This window comes from Larus michahellis, chromosome 9, assembly GCF_964199755.1.
Source record: "Larus michahellis chromosome 9, bLarMic1.1, whole genome shotgun sequence".
Lineage (NCBI taxonomy): Eukaryota > Metazoa > Chordata > Aves > Charadriiformes > Laridae > Larus > Larus michahellis.
This window is the reverse complement of record NC_133904.1, coordinates 45281330-45300996: the sequence shown is the minus strand read 5'-3', so window position 1 is coordinate 45300996 and position 19667 is coordinate 45281330. Positions and strand designations below refer to the sequence as shown.

The 19667-nt window shown below is 50.2% G+C and overlaps 1 protein-coding gene across 5 annotated transcripts in view; it reads right to left on the bottom strand.

The window, feature by feature from the left end:
• Positions 1-19667, bottom strand: part of LOC141748445 (gamma-aminobutyric acid receptor subunit alpha-3-like) — a 99013-nt gene that overhangs the window by 50258 nt on the left and 29088 nt on the right. For all 5 annotated transcript variants that reach the window (XM_074600510.1, XM_074600507.1, XM_074600508.1 and 2 more), the window contains exons 2-3: positions 13515-13643; positions 9160-9281 (exon numbers count right to left, since the gene is read on the bottom strand). In XM_074600510.1, the coding sequence (XP_074456611.1) occupies positions 9160-9281; positions 13515-13603 (211 nt within the window). In that variant the 5' untranslated portion in view covers positions 13604-13643. The remainder of the gene's footprint in view (positions 1-9159; positions 9282-13514; positions 13644-19667) is intronic.

Below are 19667 nucleotides of genomic sequence, written 5' to 3'. Positions count from 1 at the left end.
CAGGCGAGACCAGGTGCATCCCTCCGAAGGGAAGAGCTCTAACCTTCCGAGCACAAAAGCCTGCGATTCAATTCCCACATGCGCACAGACCCTTCACAGAAAACGCAACTTGTGGAAAGAAGGGTTTGCACCTTCATTTTTTGCAGGACAGTGGCCTTAACTGGCTGAAGTGACATTCACAGCTCTCCGGGAGACGGGCCTTCAGGTGAGTAAGGAGGAATGCAGGACCGCAAAAAGCCGGTCTGGCCTGTAGGGATAGAACCAGCTTCCTCGGCAAGAATTCAGATGGGTGCAGTAAGCTTTGTGCAGAGCCTCTGCCCCCTTCCCCTTTGTAAACTGCTGTGGGGTTTGTTTTGTCTGTTTGGGTTTTGGTTTTTGGGTTTGGTTTGGTTTGGTTTTTGGGTTTGGTTTGTTTTGGGTTTTTTTTTCAGTTTGGTTTGTGGTTTTTTTACGGTCATCAGATCATAGAATCACAGAATGGTTCGGGTTGGAAGGGACCTTACAGATCACCTAGTTCCAAGCCCCCTGCCGTGGGCAAGGACACCTCCCACTAGACCAGGCTGCTCAAAGGAAAAAGATCCTTTCCTTGACAAAGTTTCTTGTATCAGAAATGGTCCTTCCAAAAAAACAAAAAGAAAAAAAAAGCATCCGAGCATCCGAAATGACTTTCGCAAGGTTGCAATAGTGTCTTGAATTTTCAGACGCAATTTATTTCGCTCCGCTCATGAATCATTCCATCCACTGATTCAGTCTGAACTTGGTCATCAATATGATTTTCCAGCAGGGTTGGGGGGGGGAAGAAAAAAATCATATGCTTTTTCCATGCCTGTTGTTCGCCTCACTTTTGTTTGAATTATGTTCTTCCAGAAGGTAAAGGGAACGGGCTATCCTTTTCTCACAATGTAAATTGCAGATTAAAAACTCTCTCTAGGCTATACTTTATGCTTACAATTGCCAGCACTCCACAAAGACTTTTTTTTTTTTTTTTTTTTTTAAATAAACATTAGCTGTATGTCCTTCAGAGGAAGGTTTTGGGGTTTTTGGGGGGTTTTTTTGTGTGTGGTTTTTTTGGGTGTTTTTTTCCGTTTTGTTTGGTTTTTTTTTGTTTTTTAAGTAAGCTACAGGTTAGTACGCATAGACGAAGAAATCATTACAGGCAATTCCTGCCCCACGAGACTCTCTGAGAGTTTTGCTATTTACTGCAAGAGGGTGAGAATTTCACTCTGACTTTTAACGGTGTTTGGTTAAGGGACCCCGCACAGTTTTAGCCTCATAGTCTTGCAGCAGCTCACTCCCCAAAGCCTCTTCCAGAGCCTCGCGAACGCTTTTATTTTTATATTAATACTTTTATTTAATCAAAACAATAACCTTTAAATAAATGAACCGGCATTAATAAGCTAACAGGTCTGAATCAGCAGCATTAATCCCCCCACCGCAGGGGGCCCGGGTAGGTGTGATTTGATTATTTCTTCCAGATGGAACCGGGCTGAAATTCACCACCAACACGATCAATGACTTCGCCTCATCAGACATAATCAGTGCCTCTGTATAGGTACACGAACTGCTGCAAACATTTTATCCTCTAGCTCGACAAATAAAATAACTGCTGTTTCCTCAATATTTGACCGGTTGTTTCACCACCAGCTTCCCAGAATATACCAAATAAAGTTGTTTTTAAGCTCTATAATACCTAATAAAAAAAAATAAATAAAAAAATCTTATTTCACAATCCATATCAAAGACACATTATAAATCCTTTACACGGGACTAAATGAATGGAACCTCTAATAAACGAGTAGCTGCCATAGTCCAACAGATCAATAAAGACATCCTTGCAAGCAGTTTATAGCCACCCGTAACATCATCAACTAATGTTCTTAAAGCCATCTAACGCATGTTCAACATGCTTCGACATCAGCTCCCCTCCCTTCCAAAGTCATTATAAAGAAATAGCGTCATCCCGTCTCCAGCGCGCACCCACCAGCTTCCCCTCGGGCAGGGATCTGACATTGGCGCTGGTGCACTGCAGGTCTCTCACCCAGCGCTGAGGCTCCGAGATGGGGCTCCAGTACAAATTACTGGGGTAAGAATTTCTCGCCCTTTGGGAAAAATCTTACTTCTTGCCCGCATGCACGGTTACGCGGAGGGCTCAGCAGCTTGGGGCACCGTCCCCATTGGGACCGCGCACAGCAAATGAAGGCACCATCTAAAAAAAGGCATCCAAAGTAGCATGAGGAACATCACCTCCTCCGCATCCCTGGCAGCCTGGGGGCTTGGTTGCAGCCCCTCTGGAGAGCCCAGGAAAGCCCAAGGACAGCCTTGTCGCTGATGACTGGCTTTGGCCACACGACTGCCCCATGGAGAGGGTGGCTGGGGAGGAACCCGCCGTGGTGGCCCACTCCCTCCCACGGCACCGCAGGGGGACAGGCAGCTGCGAGGAACCCCCAAAGGACACGGTGCTGACCTGAAGCCCAGGTGCCATTTCAAAAGCTCCGAATCTCTTTTCACAACGGGTTTCTGACCCCTCCGGAGTGTTTGTGATATCCCTGAAGCTTTGATATGGGCTTGTTGCCCTAGGCAAATTCATAACTTATTTAAGAGAAGACTTTCACCCTTAGGCATAGCTGTCAAGCCCGGATTGCTCACTTGCCTTCTGATGTGTGCCTGCCTTTTCACACGGAGCTCCCTTTCCATGTACGCCGGGGGTTTAAACAGCAGCACAACTGGGATTTCTGCATGAGAGAGGAGAGCATCGGGGCTCTGCAAATCCATGACAAAGCTGCCTTTGGAGAGCTGCACCCAAGGGGAAGTCAACCTTTTCATTTTTTTTATTTTTTTTAATTTGGTCATAGATCTTAACTTCAGAAGTTTGACGAGACAGAGCAGGGTCCCCATTGCCCAGAAAGGTAAACAGAAGAAAGCACTATTCAAGCAACGCCTCAGCTTCAAATCAAAACTCATCAAGGAATCTCAGACAAAGCCAAAAATCTGAGACAAGACATGGATTTTTTTTTTTTCCTAAGAAAGGATCAAATTCCTCCCTGGTGTAATCAATACAAGGCACGAAGTCAGATCAGAGAGAAGAGATAAGAAGTTGGGAGAGGTGGAACGTTAAGACGGAAAAACAGATTAAACACAGTCCTGGAACTCTGGAAATCATAACAAACCACAAAGGACCACTGGGTTTGTCATCTAATGTTTCTCTTGCACAAACAGTAGATCTCGATAATGTTTATGACAAACTGCTGGCAGCTTCATCACACACAGGTGAAAAAACTGCAGAAGAGCTCAAGGCCAGACCGAGCTCGGCCTCCCTGGACACCTGGGGACCAGCTCTGCAATGGACACACCGCTGCCACCACCCCTCCGGTGTCCCCGCAGCAGCGGGCAGTGCCCAATGCTTCTGGCACACGAAAGCTGGGCTGCTGCGGCTTCACACCCACCCAAAGAGCTCGCCAGGGTCCCTTCCCCGGGGCTTCGCAACCGATCTGCCGAAGAAAAGGACAATTTCAACATTTCACGCAGATTTTAGGAAATAAAAATTCTCCAAACTTCAATCTGGGCAGTTTAACGATTTCTACTACTACTAGAGGTTACTCCCACCCCAAACAGATTTCTTCACAGATCTTGCCAGGCAGATAAGCCCTCGCTGCTTCAGCTTGAAGAGCACTGTGCTTTTTGAGAGAAGGTAGTTCTATAATTTAATTATTCTGACTATTTCAGCCCCTCTGCCTTAATGCTCACATAATAACAAGACAAGCCCTTACCTGCAGGAGGTCAGGACAAAATGACAGATGCAGTGAGGTGTAACACACCAAGTATCTCACAGGAATGAGATGCTAATGAACATAAAGGGAGACGCTCTGAACCTAAGTCCAAAACCGCTTGGCCATCAGCATTTCAATCAATGAAACACAGGTGGCGAGACAGCGATACAGGTGGTTTTTTGCTTGCTCAGAAGCCATCCTGCCAAACCCCACCATCATTAAAAACGCGAGAAGAAAAACTGCGCCGCAGAAAGAAGAGACAGGCAAAACTCCAACCGAGTTGCGCTTCGCTTACAAAAGAATAAAGGGAATACATCAGCAGGATAAATATTAACAGGTGGCTACAGATCAAAACCATTAGCAGGGCAGAGCTGACATAGTAAGGCCAGATAAAAGGCACCGTAGGCCCATGTCGGGCATCCCTGATTTGAGTCCTATTGCGAGCAGCAGAGCCTGACAACACCAAAACCTGCTCGAGCCCAAGGGCACCTGCGCTGAGCCCAACGTGAGCAGGGAGATGCTGACACCAAGCCACAAAGAGCAGCCCAGCAGGGATGAGGAAGAGGAGGCAGCCACCAGCCTGGGTTGCCCTCACTCTCTGGACATACCCAGTTGTGAAGGTACAAACTGGGGCTTCCCCTCCACCAAGATGGGACCCACTCGCTGCCAACCCTGAGGACCCAACCCAAGCACCAGTATAGGTTAGGGGCGGACATGCTGGGAAGCAGGTCTGAGGAGAAGGACCTGGGGGTCCTAGTAGACAGCAAATTATCCATGAGCCAGCAGTGTGCCCTTGTCGCCAAGAAGGCCAATGGCATCCTGGGCTGCATAGGGAAGACTGTGGCCAGTAGGTCGACGGAGGTCATTCTCCCCCTCTACTCTGCACTGGTGAGGCCACAACTGGAGTATTGTGTCCAGTTTTGGGCTCCCCAGTTCAAGAGGGACAGGGAACTACTGGAGCGAGTCCAGCGAAGGGCAACCAAGATGATTATGGGACTGGAGCATCTCCCTTATGAGGAAAGGCTGAAAGAGCCGGGACTCTTTAGCCTGGAGAAGAGAAGGTTGAGGGGGGACCTGATTAATGTTTACAAGTATCTAAAGGGTGGGTTTAAGGAGGACGGAGCCAGGCTCTTTTCAATGGTTCCCAGCGACAGGACAAGGGGCAATGGGCACAAGCTAGAACATAGGAAGTTCCGTTCAAATACACGGAAAAACTTCTTTACAGTGAGGGTGACAGAGCACTGGAACAGGCTGCCCAGGGAGGCTGTGGAGTCCCCTTCTCTGGAGATTTTCAAGACCCGCCTGGATGCAGCCCTGAGGGATGTGCTTTAGGCAATCCTGCTCTAGCAGGGGAGTTGGACTAGATGATCTCTAGAGGTCCCTTCCAACTCTGAAGATTCCGTGATTCCGTGACGAGGAACGGGTGCCATGCCCTGGCCCCGAGGAAGAAGAAACCAAAGGGGCCCTGTGCTGCCTAGGGAACTGCATTGCTTTAACCCAGCTGCCTGTGTCTGCTGGTCCCAGTAAACCCCATGCTCTGAAATGTTCAGTAGGCTTCTAACCCTCCGCTGTCCAGAAGCGCGTCATGCAGACACAGACCGGCAGGATGCTACGCCAGCCACTGGTCCCTCAGCGGGGCCACGTCAGCCATTTAGGGACTCCGGAGACACGTGGTAAAAGCTTCAAGGAAATACCGTGAGCCTTGTAAGTGATGCTGCATCCAGGAAGGATAACACGGATTGATCCTAGCCTAGCTGCTTAACGTGGTACAAATTACTTTTTAATAGAAACTGGCTTATCTAGAAACTTTGCAGCCCATCTTTTCGGGCTGTTTGCCTACTCTTTTCCTTCTCTTCCTTGGGGCAAAATCTTTTCCTCCTTGGCATCCTCTGGAAAAGGCCAAAAGTCTTCTGGAGTGCAGGCTTTCTCCGACCACCCAGTACACAGACTCCCAGCGCTGCAGGGAGCCCCGGCAAAGAGAATTTGAGAGCTATAAATAAATGCCCCTCACTGCGGCCCCCGCGGGGCTGGGCAGAGGATCTGTGTGATTGCACAGCTCCAGACCAGGAGCGGAGGCCAGCACTGGCCATAGAAACTCTCTCAGTGGGAGATTTTTCTTATCCTACAAGGTTGGCCGTGACAACAGATGTCTCCATCCCCTCGGGGTCCATTTCTGTTCCTCTTCTGACTTAATAACCAATCTGCCCTGTGTTTTCCCAGGGGAAACACGGGTTATCTGCTGATGGTTCCTTCCTCTCCTCCCCCATTCTGAGTCCTATAACATGATCTAGTCATGCAGCTACCCCTTCCCCAAGCCTAGAGTTGTATTTCAGTGGTCATGGGGCCAAACAAGACTCAGCTCTGTCCCTAAGAGCAAGCCAGCCCCAGCTCACCTGGCAGAGACAGGGAGGAACCTCCTACCAGCCGAAGAAGACTTCTCTGTGACACCACTGGGCATGTCCCTGGTGCTATGGGGCGTTCATACAGAAGGAGGGGGCTGATGGCCACCTTCCCCCCTACACCTTTCCTCTTCTAAGCTAGCCTGCAGTACACTCGCAAACCTCTACTTGCCAATAAGACTGCAAGGACTCCTCGCTGGAGAGGATGTCCTGAGCCACCTCCTGGGGGCCGGAGCAGCATCAAGGCACAGGACCACCCTCTCCTGGAGCCCAGCTCTGCATCGGGCAATCCCGAGCAGCCTCAGCGCTGGTTTGCTTCAGTCTGTGTCTGCAGCATCCTGGTAGGAAGAGGAGCTCTGGCATGGGAGCTATTAGAGTGGGTGGCAGCAGATGGTGAAAACAGAGGGGATAAGAAAATAAATACAAAGAGGCTATCTTGAGGGGAGAAGTCGCCACATCAACACTCTGTTGCTTACACGGTCTCTTTTCCCAAAGCCTAAACAAACATTGCTCGGTTCCCGGCGCACAAGGAAACGGCTCTGCCAAACGTGGGGCACAGGCGCCCGGGCACACACAGCCCCGCGAGGTGCTGCAGCCCTGCACCCCGCGCAGCCCTTCGTATCCCAGCCCAGCGTTTTCAGGGGGATACAGAGCATGGAAACCACAGCCAAGAAAGGAGCCTGCATGTCCTGCTTCCCAGTTACCCACAATTTAGGCGAATCCATCTTTCCATTAGCTTGTGCGTGGGCACAATACCTCCAAGTCTGCCCTTTCCACGGATGCCAAAGCAAGACTGCACGGTGCTCATGGGTGCTCTCACCTGACATCTTCAGAACAGCAAGCGGAAGATATTCCTGAGGGAAACGGGAAGAGCCAGAGCTGGGTCTAGAGGGACTGCCCAGTGCTGTCTCACAGGAAAAGCAATGTACCTCGTAAGTCACCGAATCACCCGGCAGCACAGCTGCTAATTTGAAGCAAAGCAATCCCTTTTACAGGTCTCACATAGCCTTGGACAGCAGGAGCCCACCTCTCGATGACTATCACCCCAGGCTATTCGGCTAACCCCCAAGTCTGGAGTCTGCAGCAGGACCGTTTCTGCTTCTCTGCCCACCAGCCGCGGTGGGAAAGGTCTTTCCCTCTAACGCTCTCCCTGATAGTGGCCCTGACAGACCTCCAAGGAATAAAAGCCCAGACTTGGGGAAAACAGGTCCGACAGGCTGCCCCATACACACACACAGCTCATTGCCATCCAAGAGCCCCCAAAACCTGTAGCCCTTGTCAAAACCTCCCATCTGGGTCTGTGAGAGTGCTCCACAAGGGGAAATCAGAGGTGAAGGCAGTCTTTAAACATGCAATGTCTGGTTCAGGCACAAGCAATTTATTATGTTAAGCACGTTATTAAAGGATCTAAAGCAACAGAGCAGAGATGTTCCAAGAAAGGTTTTAACTTCCCCAGCAAGGGGCTCCTGGGAGTCCTCTTGTTAATACTTTGCACGGGGTTGTCTGCAACCAAGCCTACAGTGAACATAAATGCCCCCTCAGTCCCCTTTCAGAACTCGTTTCAGTTAAATCAATACAGCCATCGGGGAGACTTGAGGAAGCAAAGCTATTAGTGGGACCGCAGTTAATTCTGGGGGAAAGAAACAAGCAACAAAAGCAATAAAGCTGATGGATGGCTTATGCAGACAGAGTAACCCTTTCCTGTCCGGGCCCTGCAGCACGGCAGCCCATCAGAGGTGAGGATGCCAAGACCAGGCTGGACGGGGCTCTGAGCAACCTGGTCTAACGGGAGGTGTCCCTGCCCAGGGCAGGGGGATGGAACTGGATGGTCTTTAAGGTCCCTTCCAACCCAAACCATTCTATGATGCTCAGTGGAGAAACCCCTCTTCCCCAGATTTTGCACAGGCTCTGCTTGAGATCAAAGTCCTCCTGGACAGGTGCAGGGCAGAAGGCCATGGCACAGAGGTGGAAGAGACAATGAAGCTACTCTGAGGAATGGACGGTGCAATTCCAGGCTAGCATTATATCACCAGAGCCCCCCATCAGCATGCAAGAGCTCAGGAAAGCTCATCCCCAACCTCCCTTGGCAGTGGGACCTTCAAGGAACCGGGCAACACATGGTGAGTCCAGCTTTGGGTGGGAATCATGGTCCAGCAGCACACCTTTGCAGCTGAGCCTCCGAGCAGTGCAGGGACATCACCTTGGTAGCCCCCATAGCATGCAGCTGCCAGCACCTGAGAGGGGTCACCTTCTCTGCCAGAGCAATGCCCCTTGGCAACAACGCACCAAGAAACCACACAGGCCCATGTCTCCCTCATCTCACCAAGAAAGCGCGCGCCGGTCTTCCCCACACATCTCCCCATTGCTTCTGCCTCCTTACATCACCATAAGCATTGGGAGGGAAGGTGACCACCATGGTTTTGCTTTCTAAAGCACCCTAAATACCTGTAGGTGCTTGGAGGGAAACTTGGCAGCAGTAGCTACAGTGGCGGTGGTATTAAAAGCAGCTCAGGAGCCAGCAGAGCCCGGCTGACCGCCCGGGGCCCAGACACAGAGAAGAGCTTGCCAGGTGACAGCTACATAGGAAATAACTGAGAAGATGTCAAGACAGAGGCTCTGCAAAGCCCACTGACTAAAAAGCAACACCAGCAGGAGCTGAAGGTCCTGCGAACTGGTAGCATCATCATTTCTGAAACGCTAACGCCTATAAAAGTAGCAGAAATAAGTTTAATCACGTTTGCTCCATCTACAGGCCTATCAATGTAACGTCACAGAAGAACACAGCAGTCAGAGACTTGCACCTCTCATCTCACCAGGTATCAAACAACAAGATAGCACAGACGCAAAAAGGGGGAAACCAGCAGCAGACTGACTCTGCGGCTGAACCAGCCCCTCCTCCCGACAGCTCCAGACTCACTAACAAGTCATCTGTGCAACCTCTCATTTCCAAAGCTACACAGCTGTGGAAAACACCATCTCTCCACCCAACTGACCTCCAAGTCCAGGTCTCAGGCGGTTATCGTATCCATCCAACAGCCTGTCCAGGATGCGGGTAAAAATGGTGATGTTATCTTTGCTGTCATCCACAACGTCTGAAACGTGCTTCTGAGAAAGCCTGGCATGCGGGAGGGAAAAAAGAGGAAAAAAACATCATCAGAAGAGAGACCTACTCTTTATGTGCTCTGAACAGTTATTAGAAATGAAGGGATGTCGGCTCACGCTCCAGCCTGTGCTGCGCTGGGCCCAGAGCTGCAGGATGGGGCACGTCTGTCGATAAGGTGATGTGCTTGCAGGACTCCCCACAGGGCATCTCGAATCAACTCCCCTCTGGCCTCTGCCACCACGGCCCTCACTGTGGTAGCTGAAGCTTCCCCACTGCCCCCTCCTCCCCACGCTCAGCGGCACCACGGGTAGCAATTTAGGAGCCCTGTTTTCCATGAAGCCAACATGCCCAGCATCCCTCGCCTGCCCCTAACAAAGGACATTTGATGAACAGAGGCTGTGGGAACCTCAGTTACTCAAGCTCCAGTATCTCCTTATAGACAGCATGGAAGAAAGGATGCCAGTTATTTACCATATCGAGCCATTTCCAAGTCCTCTGCTTCTGGGAAGAGGGAAGGGAGGCAGAAAAGTAGGAATTCAGTAAAGCAGGCTTGAAGCCTGAGTCCATCATTAAAACTCTTCGCGAACCATTTCTGCGGTTTGTTGAACTTTCCCTGTTTATAAAACCAAATGAGTTTTCACATTCCTATCTCTGCTTAACGCAAGAAGCCTGGAAGCCCCCAAATAAGATGATTTCCTCCGGTCATTTTCTGCCCCAGGTGGAATAAAAGAAGTAGTAAATTTCTCAAACAAAGCTCATCTCACCAAACAAAATCTTCAATGCAGTTTTGCAAGCCCAAGGGGCTCAAATAATACATTTGCATTTTGTGTCTCCCTTTCAGTCAACAGAAAGGGAGCCTGCGAGTCCTTCTGAAACTGGCTATCTCTAAAAGAGATTTCAGACACCACAGAGTACCGGTGCTGTGGCTCCAAGCGCAGCTTTCCCCAGCAGAAACAGCCATTAGGACCAAAACGAATGGAAAGGCAGAAGATTAAGTAACAGAAGACCAAAAGAAAAATCTATTGAGATGCAGAGATTGCAAGGAAAATGGGAGAGGAAATAAGAGACACCAATGAGGCCAAAAAAAAAAAAAAGATGCAGAGGCACAGCCAGGCAGCAGGATGGCTGAGGCATCCCAGGCAGGGGGAGAAAAGGCTGCTGGAGAAGAGGGATCCTCAGCAGTAGCACAAGGAGCCCCTCGGGAGCGGGGCAGCCCCGACAGGCAAATCAGTGCCGTGCCACTAACCAGAGAGAGAAGTGACTGGGGAGCAGTGCCCAGGTAGAGACCACGAATGCAGCAATCTAGAGAGACACTGGTGGTGCACGACCTGGATGCAGTTACCAGGGAGGGCATTTATGAAGTAGATGTCCCACTCCAAAGTAGGGTCCCACAGCTAGTGGAACAGAAGCCCTTCAATTGCTGCTTTCTAAGACTTCTGCCCATTTCCTTCTCTTCCTCAGCCTCATTTTCTCTTGCTCCAGTTGATGTGTGCAGCCACTGGTTTAAGCACGCATCAAGAAGTAATTGGGTAAAAAAAAAAAACAAAACAAAAAACAACCAAAAAACCAACCCAGAAAGAGGAGCATCATTTAAGGAGTTCAAAGCTTAATCCTGCTGCATCCCATCTGGTTAGACTAGTTTCCCCTGACACTGCTGGTCCATTTGTAAATACTCTGTGAAGGGTCAGTAGGGTGACAAGTAGCGGAGCTGGCTTGGCGTTTTGTATCAAAATGTTATCCCAACAGAAAACCCAGCTTCCGTAAGATAAAAGAGCAAAAAGCATTCTCCAGCAAAAGAGAAAAAATTGAGAGCAGGGTACGGGTATTTTTAGAGTCAGGCTGAATCAATACTATTCGGCATGCTGCAGCTAATTGAAATATTCCATTTTGGGCAATTTTGACATTAATTTGCATCGGCACCAATGACCAAACACTCCGGGAAATTGCATTTCAAGTGTTTGAGGTTCGCTTCTCCAGGGATCGTCGGATCCCACCTCTCACAAGGTCGCTTGGCCTCTGGTTTTTAGCAAACCAGTACCTGCTATCATGAGAGAAGTGGTCAAGCCAGGAAGCTCAGCCCACAAGAGCCCGATGAGGGTAATAAAGTGCTTAAACTGCAGTTCCCGTGGGGCATGGGCGATGAGGCACGGCCGAGAAAACACCCGTCCCAGCCCTGATGCAACCTGTCAGATCCGAAACATCAAAACACAGCTGATATTGCAAACTGCATCACAGCTTTCAAGACTTCCCGTTCGAATCAAAACACCGGCTTTGGCTTTTCATCTGGACTTGAAAAATTTGAAATATCTGAACTCCCTGCAGGTAAGCAGAATTTTGAGGAATTTAACAAATGCCTACTGTAATTAGTGAGGTTTCACTTGCACCAGCTTTCAATAGATGTCACGGTTAAAAGCAATCTGTACCAGTGTCTGCTGATGGGTATATAACCATCTATAACTTATGAATAGCTAGCATGCTCATGAAAGCTCATTCATTAATGTTTTATAAGCTATCTTTAAAAATTACCCGTAATATAAAGAGTGAGAGGACAGATTTTTGTGAAGGAACTCCTGGCGGAGGCTCAGCAGTGATGGGGGGGGTGCGCGGGGAAGAAAAGAATTTACAAATTTCAAAGCCATTTTACTTAGCCTGACATTTGAGGTTTCGACTTCGATGCGAGCAGCATGGGATTCACTCGGGAGGCGCCGGAGAAAGAGCGGCGCGGGCAGGGGAGAGCCAGCAGCACCTCAGCCTGGCACCCGATTTGGGCTAATTCCCCCGTCCAGCCGAGGTCCAGGCTGGCTCACCTAACCTTAACATAGAGCTAAAGCTGCCCTTTAGCCAAGCGTAAAAAAAAAAAAAAAAAAAAAGTCTCATTTATCTCGCTCAAAGCCCCGGTGAAGAGCTCTGAGGAACTGCAAAGAGGTATTGGGGATCATGGTTTTAAAATAATTAAAAGCCTGCAGGCAGGGAGGACAGAGGTTTGCAGCAAATTTAATTAGGATAGGCTTGAGGAAAAGTCATTACCTCGCCGCCCGTCCCTGTGCACATGCTCTCCGGAGAGCTGGCTGCCACGTCAGCGTGCTAACCTCCCAACAAGGGTCTCCTTGTACGTAATTTAGGAAACTTGTGCCGATGGATCGGCCGCTCTACATCAATCCGAGGGTCAGCATCTACCTGTCAAGGCACCCTCGGGATGCATTTGCTTATGCAAAGAGAGATCCAAGCAGGCAAAGCGGGGCAGGCAGGACGGGGTCGGAGCGTGCAGGTGGGCAAACGGCGGGGGGCAGGGGGGGTGCGTGGGTGAAGGAGGAGCAGCAGCACTGACAGTTTTTTCATGCATGAAAATCCTTGATCGCGGCTGGACTCGTAACTCAGCAGACAGCACTTCAGTGTCCGTACCTGGCACTCTAAAGGCTTTCCTAAATTTTTTATAGAAGTCATGTATTATTTGCATTTCTCTCCCTCCGCGCAGAGGTTCTCCCTCCCCCGCGGCTGGCAGGCTGTGCTGGGGGGGGTCTCTGCCTCCCTTCCTCGAAGGGCTCTCCGAGCTCACCAAGCCTCAGCAGAGGCTCCAGCGGGATGCAGAGGAGGGACGCAGAGCCTGTCACGGACTAACAGGCTTTCGTCTTCTCCCGACAGCTCCCAGAGGCCGGGAAGTCAAGGCTGGTGGCAGCGTGCTCTGTGCCAGGACAGCCGGAGCCTGGACGCCCAGGGACGCCGACCCAGGCAGAAGGGGGACAGCAAGCCCAGGGCTGGCCAGAGCCCCCTTAGTCCTACAGCAGACGAGGGTACGCCGCTCGTGGGTCGTTATACCATAAACAGCCAAACAGCTGAAGCAGTTCAATTTTCTTTTCTTTAAAAGAGTATTAAAAAAATTAAAGGGGGGGAAAGAGGGGTAGTCTCTCTTCCAGGTTAAAATTCATCCAAGTCAAGTCCTTGCCCAGAGTGAATTGTGCAGAGGCCAAAACTGAAAATTGGTTTTGTTGCAAAAAGATGCTGACAACTGTCCTTAGTGAGAGCACCTCGAATAATGCTAATGTAATCAGTCAGCTCAGCCACGAGGGACTGAACAGTCCCCGGGTGAAAGGCATGGGGACAGGGACGAGGGGAGGGTCAAACACGGCAGAGACACTTTTTAGTGCTTTGCCCTGGACTACTTCGCACGAGTACTGGCCCCGGGATATTTAAGCACAGCAAGAGGACTGCAGCCTTGGCCAACAGCCTCAGTGCCCACCACCTTACCCAGCATCAGCAGGGAGAGCCAAAACCAGCACTAGGACTCCGAGGTTAACGAGAGAGAGTGACCCTGTTCCCGGGAGCCTCAGCGCCATGGCGTCAGCACGTGGCCACCGGCAAGCAAGCCTCCAACACCTGCCGGGGGGGGGGCACAGAGGGGAAGGAGAGAAGAGAAAAGAGATTTTATTTACTAGGAGGAAAGCGATCCGCTTAGTCCAGTTTTTCCCAGCAGTTCATCCATGTTAGCCAGCAGTGAGTACTTCTGGGGTCCTGTATTAGAAGCTCCAGAGACACCCCCAAAGGGACCAAAGGCAGCAGCATCCCCTGCAGCCCTCCTGGTCCTGGGGAAGTCACAGCATGGGGTCAGAGCCAAACACGTACATACACATACAAACCCTCACCCCACGTTCACAGCACATCCCAGCAGCTCCCCAGGTACTTCAGAACCTTTCAGCGAGCGCATAGCTCCACTTCCAAAATGACCGCACTGGTTCTTCTTCCACCCATCGCTTCCTCCTCCTCCTCCTCACCCCGCAAGTGTCAGTCATCGCCCTCCCCCCGCAGCAGCTCCCACCTCCCCCTGTGCTGCCCGGGGGACACCCACACAGCAGAACCACTCACAAGGTCTCAAGATCCATTTTTTCCGAACATCTTTTTCTGGACAGTTAGGCCCTCATTTAATTCAGGTAATGACACTGCCAGAAATTATTATTAAGTTTGAGCACTGAGGCCCAAGGTAGTGGGAGTGTTCGACTGTACTGCACTTAGTGTGCTCAGATTTTTCATTAATGCTCAGTTTTACTTTTATTGTGATGTTATTGCACATTTAACTGCCTTCCCCTTTTATGTATCTCATTATGTTGATGCACCTTGGAACAGCACTGCCAAGCAACAGCCTGTATAAATACAGCTTGTCGTGACGTCTCCCCCGACACGACACCTCATGCCTGGCACACACGGGATTCAGCCCAGCAGAGGCTCAGAACCGCGGCCACCACGCACAACCGGCCAGTGCGAGCCCACAAAGCCATAAATGAAGGTTCGCATCAAGCACAGCCTGCAGAAACCAGGACAAGATGTTGTCGCCAGCCAGATGGGACCTCTGGATTTCCCCACTCAACGGGCACCAACACTGCAGAGCCTCAGGCGGCTCCTTCCAGCACCGAAGGAGATGCTGGGTTGAAAGCCAAACCCCACCACCTGAATGGCATTTCTCAGTGACTAGAGGGTGCCCCAGGATGAAGGGGGCACACGAGCTATGCAAGTGCCACCAAGGAGCAGGGGTTTCTGCACGTGGGCATGAGAGACAGGAACCCCCAGCAGAAATCCCATGCAGAGAGAGCAGGATGGAAACACCTGGAGATGATGTGTATCGTGTATGTGCAGCGACGTGTATCTGGCTACCCCTGCCATGGATGATTGGAAGAGGAGAAGGGGCACAAGGCCAGGCTGGGTCGTGTATTACACCCCCATTCCGCATTTAGCTACCCCTGGCCGCTCTACAACACTTTGGCCCTACAGTCTTCCTAGGTGCTGTGCCTGATCCTTGCTTTTTAGCTCAGTACAGCTCCAGGAGGACATGAACTGCCACGCAGGCAGAAGGTAAAAGCCAGACACTACAAGTCCTTATCCACCCACCTGAGCTTTTGTTCTGGCAAGATACTCGTTAATGGCAGGCACAGGGGGAAAAAAAATAATAAAAATATAAGCGTTGGGTCCTCGCATTGCCTTGCATAGAGCACACTTCAAATACGAATTACCTTTGTCTTCCTCCCCATCACGCACTTAACATCCTTGCAAATATCAGTGCATGGATTGATTCTGTGCGTGTGAGCGTTTGTGGGTGTGCTCAGGCCTTATTTAAGCAGGATGCTACCTAGGGAAATGCAGCCTTCACACCAACACGCTTAACGGCGGCTGCAGGAGCCTTCTGGCATGGGCACACCGACACCTCCGGTGAGACAAGCCCGGATTCGGGATGGCTCCTCTGGCTCCTGCTCAGAAGGGACACGCAGTCTTGGAAATTCAAGCTGATGAAGCACAAATTAAGAGGCTGAACATCTGTTCTGTGGGAAATTCCAACAGTTAGGGGAGACTCGTTCCAAATCACAACAAGGACAGCTAAAATGTTGATGTTTCTTACAAGGCAAATTCAAAACTCCTTCAATTAGCAGCTCCTCAACAGATTTCCTTTCAACTTTTCCCTTTCATTTCACTTAAACTTGCATATTATACAATAGGATTTAATTTTATTTTTTTTTTCCTAAGGCAATTTCAAACATTAGCCAAAAGCAAGAAAAAAAAAAACCCCAAAACAACATATTTCTGCCTTCCCTCTCCCCTCCTCACACCACCATTGACAAATTTCATTCAAGTCAACATTTTCCCATTCAACTGCCAATTTCAATAAATGGTTTGTTTTGGCAGAATTTGCACAGCTAGCGGTTTTTGACCAGGGATATCCCACACAGACTAGGACCCTTTGGTTTTGCAGCAGGTGCCTCCTGGCCCTGCAAGAACCATTCTGTCTCCTCTAGAACATTTTTGACCATCTATGTTAGATTTGGGGACACCACGGGCTGGGGAGATCACGCGCCAAAAGGTGGAACGGAGCAGCTAAAGAAAACAGGACCAGAAAATGAGGCAGCAAGGTAATTCAGAAAGAGATAGGGTCAGGAACAGTGACAAAAGCCAGAAGCCACTTACACACCTTCCATACAGGTGTGTATAAGACATTCCTGTCTGCACCAAGAAGCTGAAAACAACCGTATTTCCACTAAACCTTGTTCATACAGTTTTCCTTCAATATTATATGAAGATTAAGAGTTAATTTTCTACTTTGGATAGTTCTGTTGAGGAAGGTGCTAGCCAAGGATAACAGGGCTGCTGGAATAAAGTTAAATACATGCTTGAATCTCGTTTTAAGCATCAGAACCAGTTCTATATACCTATACTGGGAGAACAAACAGTTTTCAATACTTGCCCAAGTGATTACTTTGCTGGCCAAAGCTCAGTTTTGTGGCACAGAGAATGCCCCAAAATGGTGTGAGAGAGTACACGGATGACGAGTTTGAGGTGGCTGCACTTACGGACTCGGGAAGGACAACACAGCATGGAAAATAGCTTGGCACTGTTATTACCTCTTTCCTTTGGTTCTTGTATCGAGTTTTTCCTGGGGAGCTGGACAGAAGAGGCTGTGCTGCATTTTCCTTGTTCTTTGGCTCCTTTACACTTAGGGATGGATTGAGGAGCAGACCCGGTTCTGAGGATTGTGGTTGACATTCCTGATTAACGCAGGGGCTTTAACTGCTGGTGATGAACCCTAGTAGCTTTGAGACATTGAGCCAGGGCTGGCCAGGCAGTGCTAGAGGAGCAGGGGAAGGAACAACCCCCTTCCAGCACTATTGCCGGGCAGGAAACACGTCTCTGGAGGATGCAAAGAGGCTTCTGCAGAGAAGGAGGTTTCACCCGTCATACAGTTTAAGGGATCTTCCCAAGCTCCCCATAGCCAGAGCCTAGTGTGGTCACCACAGCACAACAGCTTCTAGCATCACCTCTCCCCTTTCCTGGGACGCTTGGCTAGTCCAGGCCCAGCCCCGACCACAGGGGCACACAAAATCTCAGCCGGTGCAAGTCCTTTATAAGCCCAACAACTACTGGCCAGCCACGTAGCCTCTCAGCTAACAAGGTTTCTGGCCTGGCAGGTTTGTAAACACCAGTCCTGGTTTCAACAGCCCGGTAACTGAGCTCCTCAGATTTTAGCACAAAAGAGCTCACGCACGGAGAGGACCGCCTGCCCCACAGATATCGTGCTGGCGGCAGAGCGGGTGGGAGGGGGGTCCCTCGGTGCACGGCACCACCTCGAGCAAAGGCAAAAGGAATGGGAACACCCACGAGTGTGCCTCAGGGAAAAGTAACACCGGGGCTCCCCCAGCCTGAACCGGTGCTGTCTTTGCAGAAGACGCTTAACCAAAACGCTATTCAGCTGTCACTTCCCACCCAGGAAGGCTCTGAAACAGTCAATGTCTTGTTCTGAATACCTGCAGGGATGCCATGTCCTCTGGGAAGGGGAGGGAGGATGCAGGCAACATGCATTTAACCGCATGTAACCAAGTGAGGGTTTAGGAATGTTAATTGGATGGTAACAGTCTTAAAGAAGAAAAAAAATACAAGATCTCGTACTAGGTCTCGCTGAAAGGAAACTGCATAATATCTGTGAAGAAAAATGCAGAATGCAAAGATTTCTCAGCTCAGAAAAGAGTGGTACAACTCCTTAGACTGACCATTCCTTCACATAAGTTAAAGAATGTCACCCCATAGCTTCTGGTTCTCATCTCTGCCTATGCAAGATGGAGCCTATAGGGACAGTGCGCGTTCAAAGCGGCTCTGCACTTCCTTCCTCCATCTGTCCATTGCTCATTTCTTAATGGCACAGTTAGCAAATGCATTCATCACTAATTCTGCAGTTGCTGGTAACCTCCACAGCTGAATCAAATGCAGATTTTCTAAGGAGCCCTGCTAACACTTTGCAGCTGGAATCCAGCAATACTTGAAGTTTACAATTCCGTGCACTCTGGATTTTGGCAGGTCTCTTTATAACCACATACCTAAAGGCATCATAAATATACCCACTCCTCTCCAACACACGCAGTCTGTCCAACCTCCAGAGTATCACAGCATAACAGCACTCCTGAGAAATACAGCCTTCCTGTTGGATGCGCAGTTTTGGAATGAGGAATTGGAAAAGCTTCCTTCGCCCCAAGACAGTACGTGCTCCAGCCCCTGCTCCTACCGAGGTGGGTTTGGGAAACCAAAAAAAGTGCTGGTACCTTCCAGATCAGCAAGGTACCCTAGTAACTACGTTAACATTGGGTGTCTCTTGGCTCGGCATACTAAGCCTGATCTTTTCAGAAATCCTTATTCTAGAAACCATTAAATATTCTGAAATGCCTTCCTAGGAAAGAGTGATTAGCACAGGCTTACTGCTGACAAGGGAAAGACAGATAGAGCTCCGGAGGTGGAGACTGAAAGGTAAAGCTTGCAAAAAAAATCTGGGAGAACAGCCCAGAGAGGGGGAGACTGCAAGCATCAGAAAGGGTATGAAGACAGAAGAGGCCCATAAACCCACCTGGGTACATTTGGGAGAGTCAATCAGTATCTCTCCCAAATTACTGCCTCCTTGGAACACACACAGCCAAGAGAACAATCTGATTCACTTAGCAATAGTCCCACCGTGCAGGCAGCATTCACGAGGCAGCCCAAAGGACTTATTTGCCCCATCGCTGCACCCAGAAATGCTGTGTCCCTGCAGCGTCCTTGGGTCAGCGCGCCCACGCACCACGCACCTACACCAGTGGCATCAGCTGAAGGAGCGCTGAGCACTTACAGCTCCCACTCAGCCCACAACCCCTGGGACCTGGAGCTGCTCCACATCTTTGCCAAGTCAGGTAGCTCAGGGAGGGGCGTGCAACGAGGAGCCGACGCGGGGAAGCCAGCTGGAAAACAGACTGGGGAGTAGAGGCAGCCTCTGTCCAAAAGCCCAGATACGAGCAGTTCCATGCAGGGAGAAGAGGGTCATCTAGATCTGGTGGGTGCCAAGCACGTCCACCCACCTGCACAGCACCATAGGTGACCTCACAACACCTGCATATTTACCCCCAAAGTCAGGTGCGCTTGCAAAGCACAAGAAGCTCCTTAAAGCCCTTCCTCATTGCACTGGAGTCTCTGCAAAACAGGTCCCAGGCATCGGGGGAGGTCCTGCGTCACCTCTCAAGGATTCCAAAACTGTCCAAAGTGCATGGGCTGTGCTCTGCCCAACTGTCCCTGATCCTCTGTGAGCACACCAGCCTGGTGGTGATCGCTGCTATGCCTCTTCTAGCGCTCCTTTGGGTAAAGCTCTGCGCGCTCTCCGCAGAGAAGGGCAGCCAGCAAGCGCTCAGTGCAGCAGCGATACACGCAGGCGATGCACATGCTGCCCGGCATCCCTGCTGGGGAGGTTTTGCTTCAGTTCTCAATCACTTCAGCTAAAAAGGAGGGTCCCCTGGAATAAAACTATCTTTTTATTGGAGCGCAGGGGCAGCAATGACCAGACATGGTTCCTCTGGAAGCCTGGAAATGATGGAAAAAGACACCGTGGTGTTTCACAAGACCCCTGTCCGA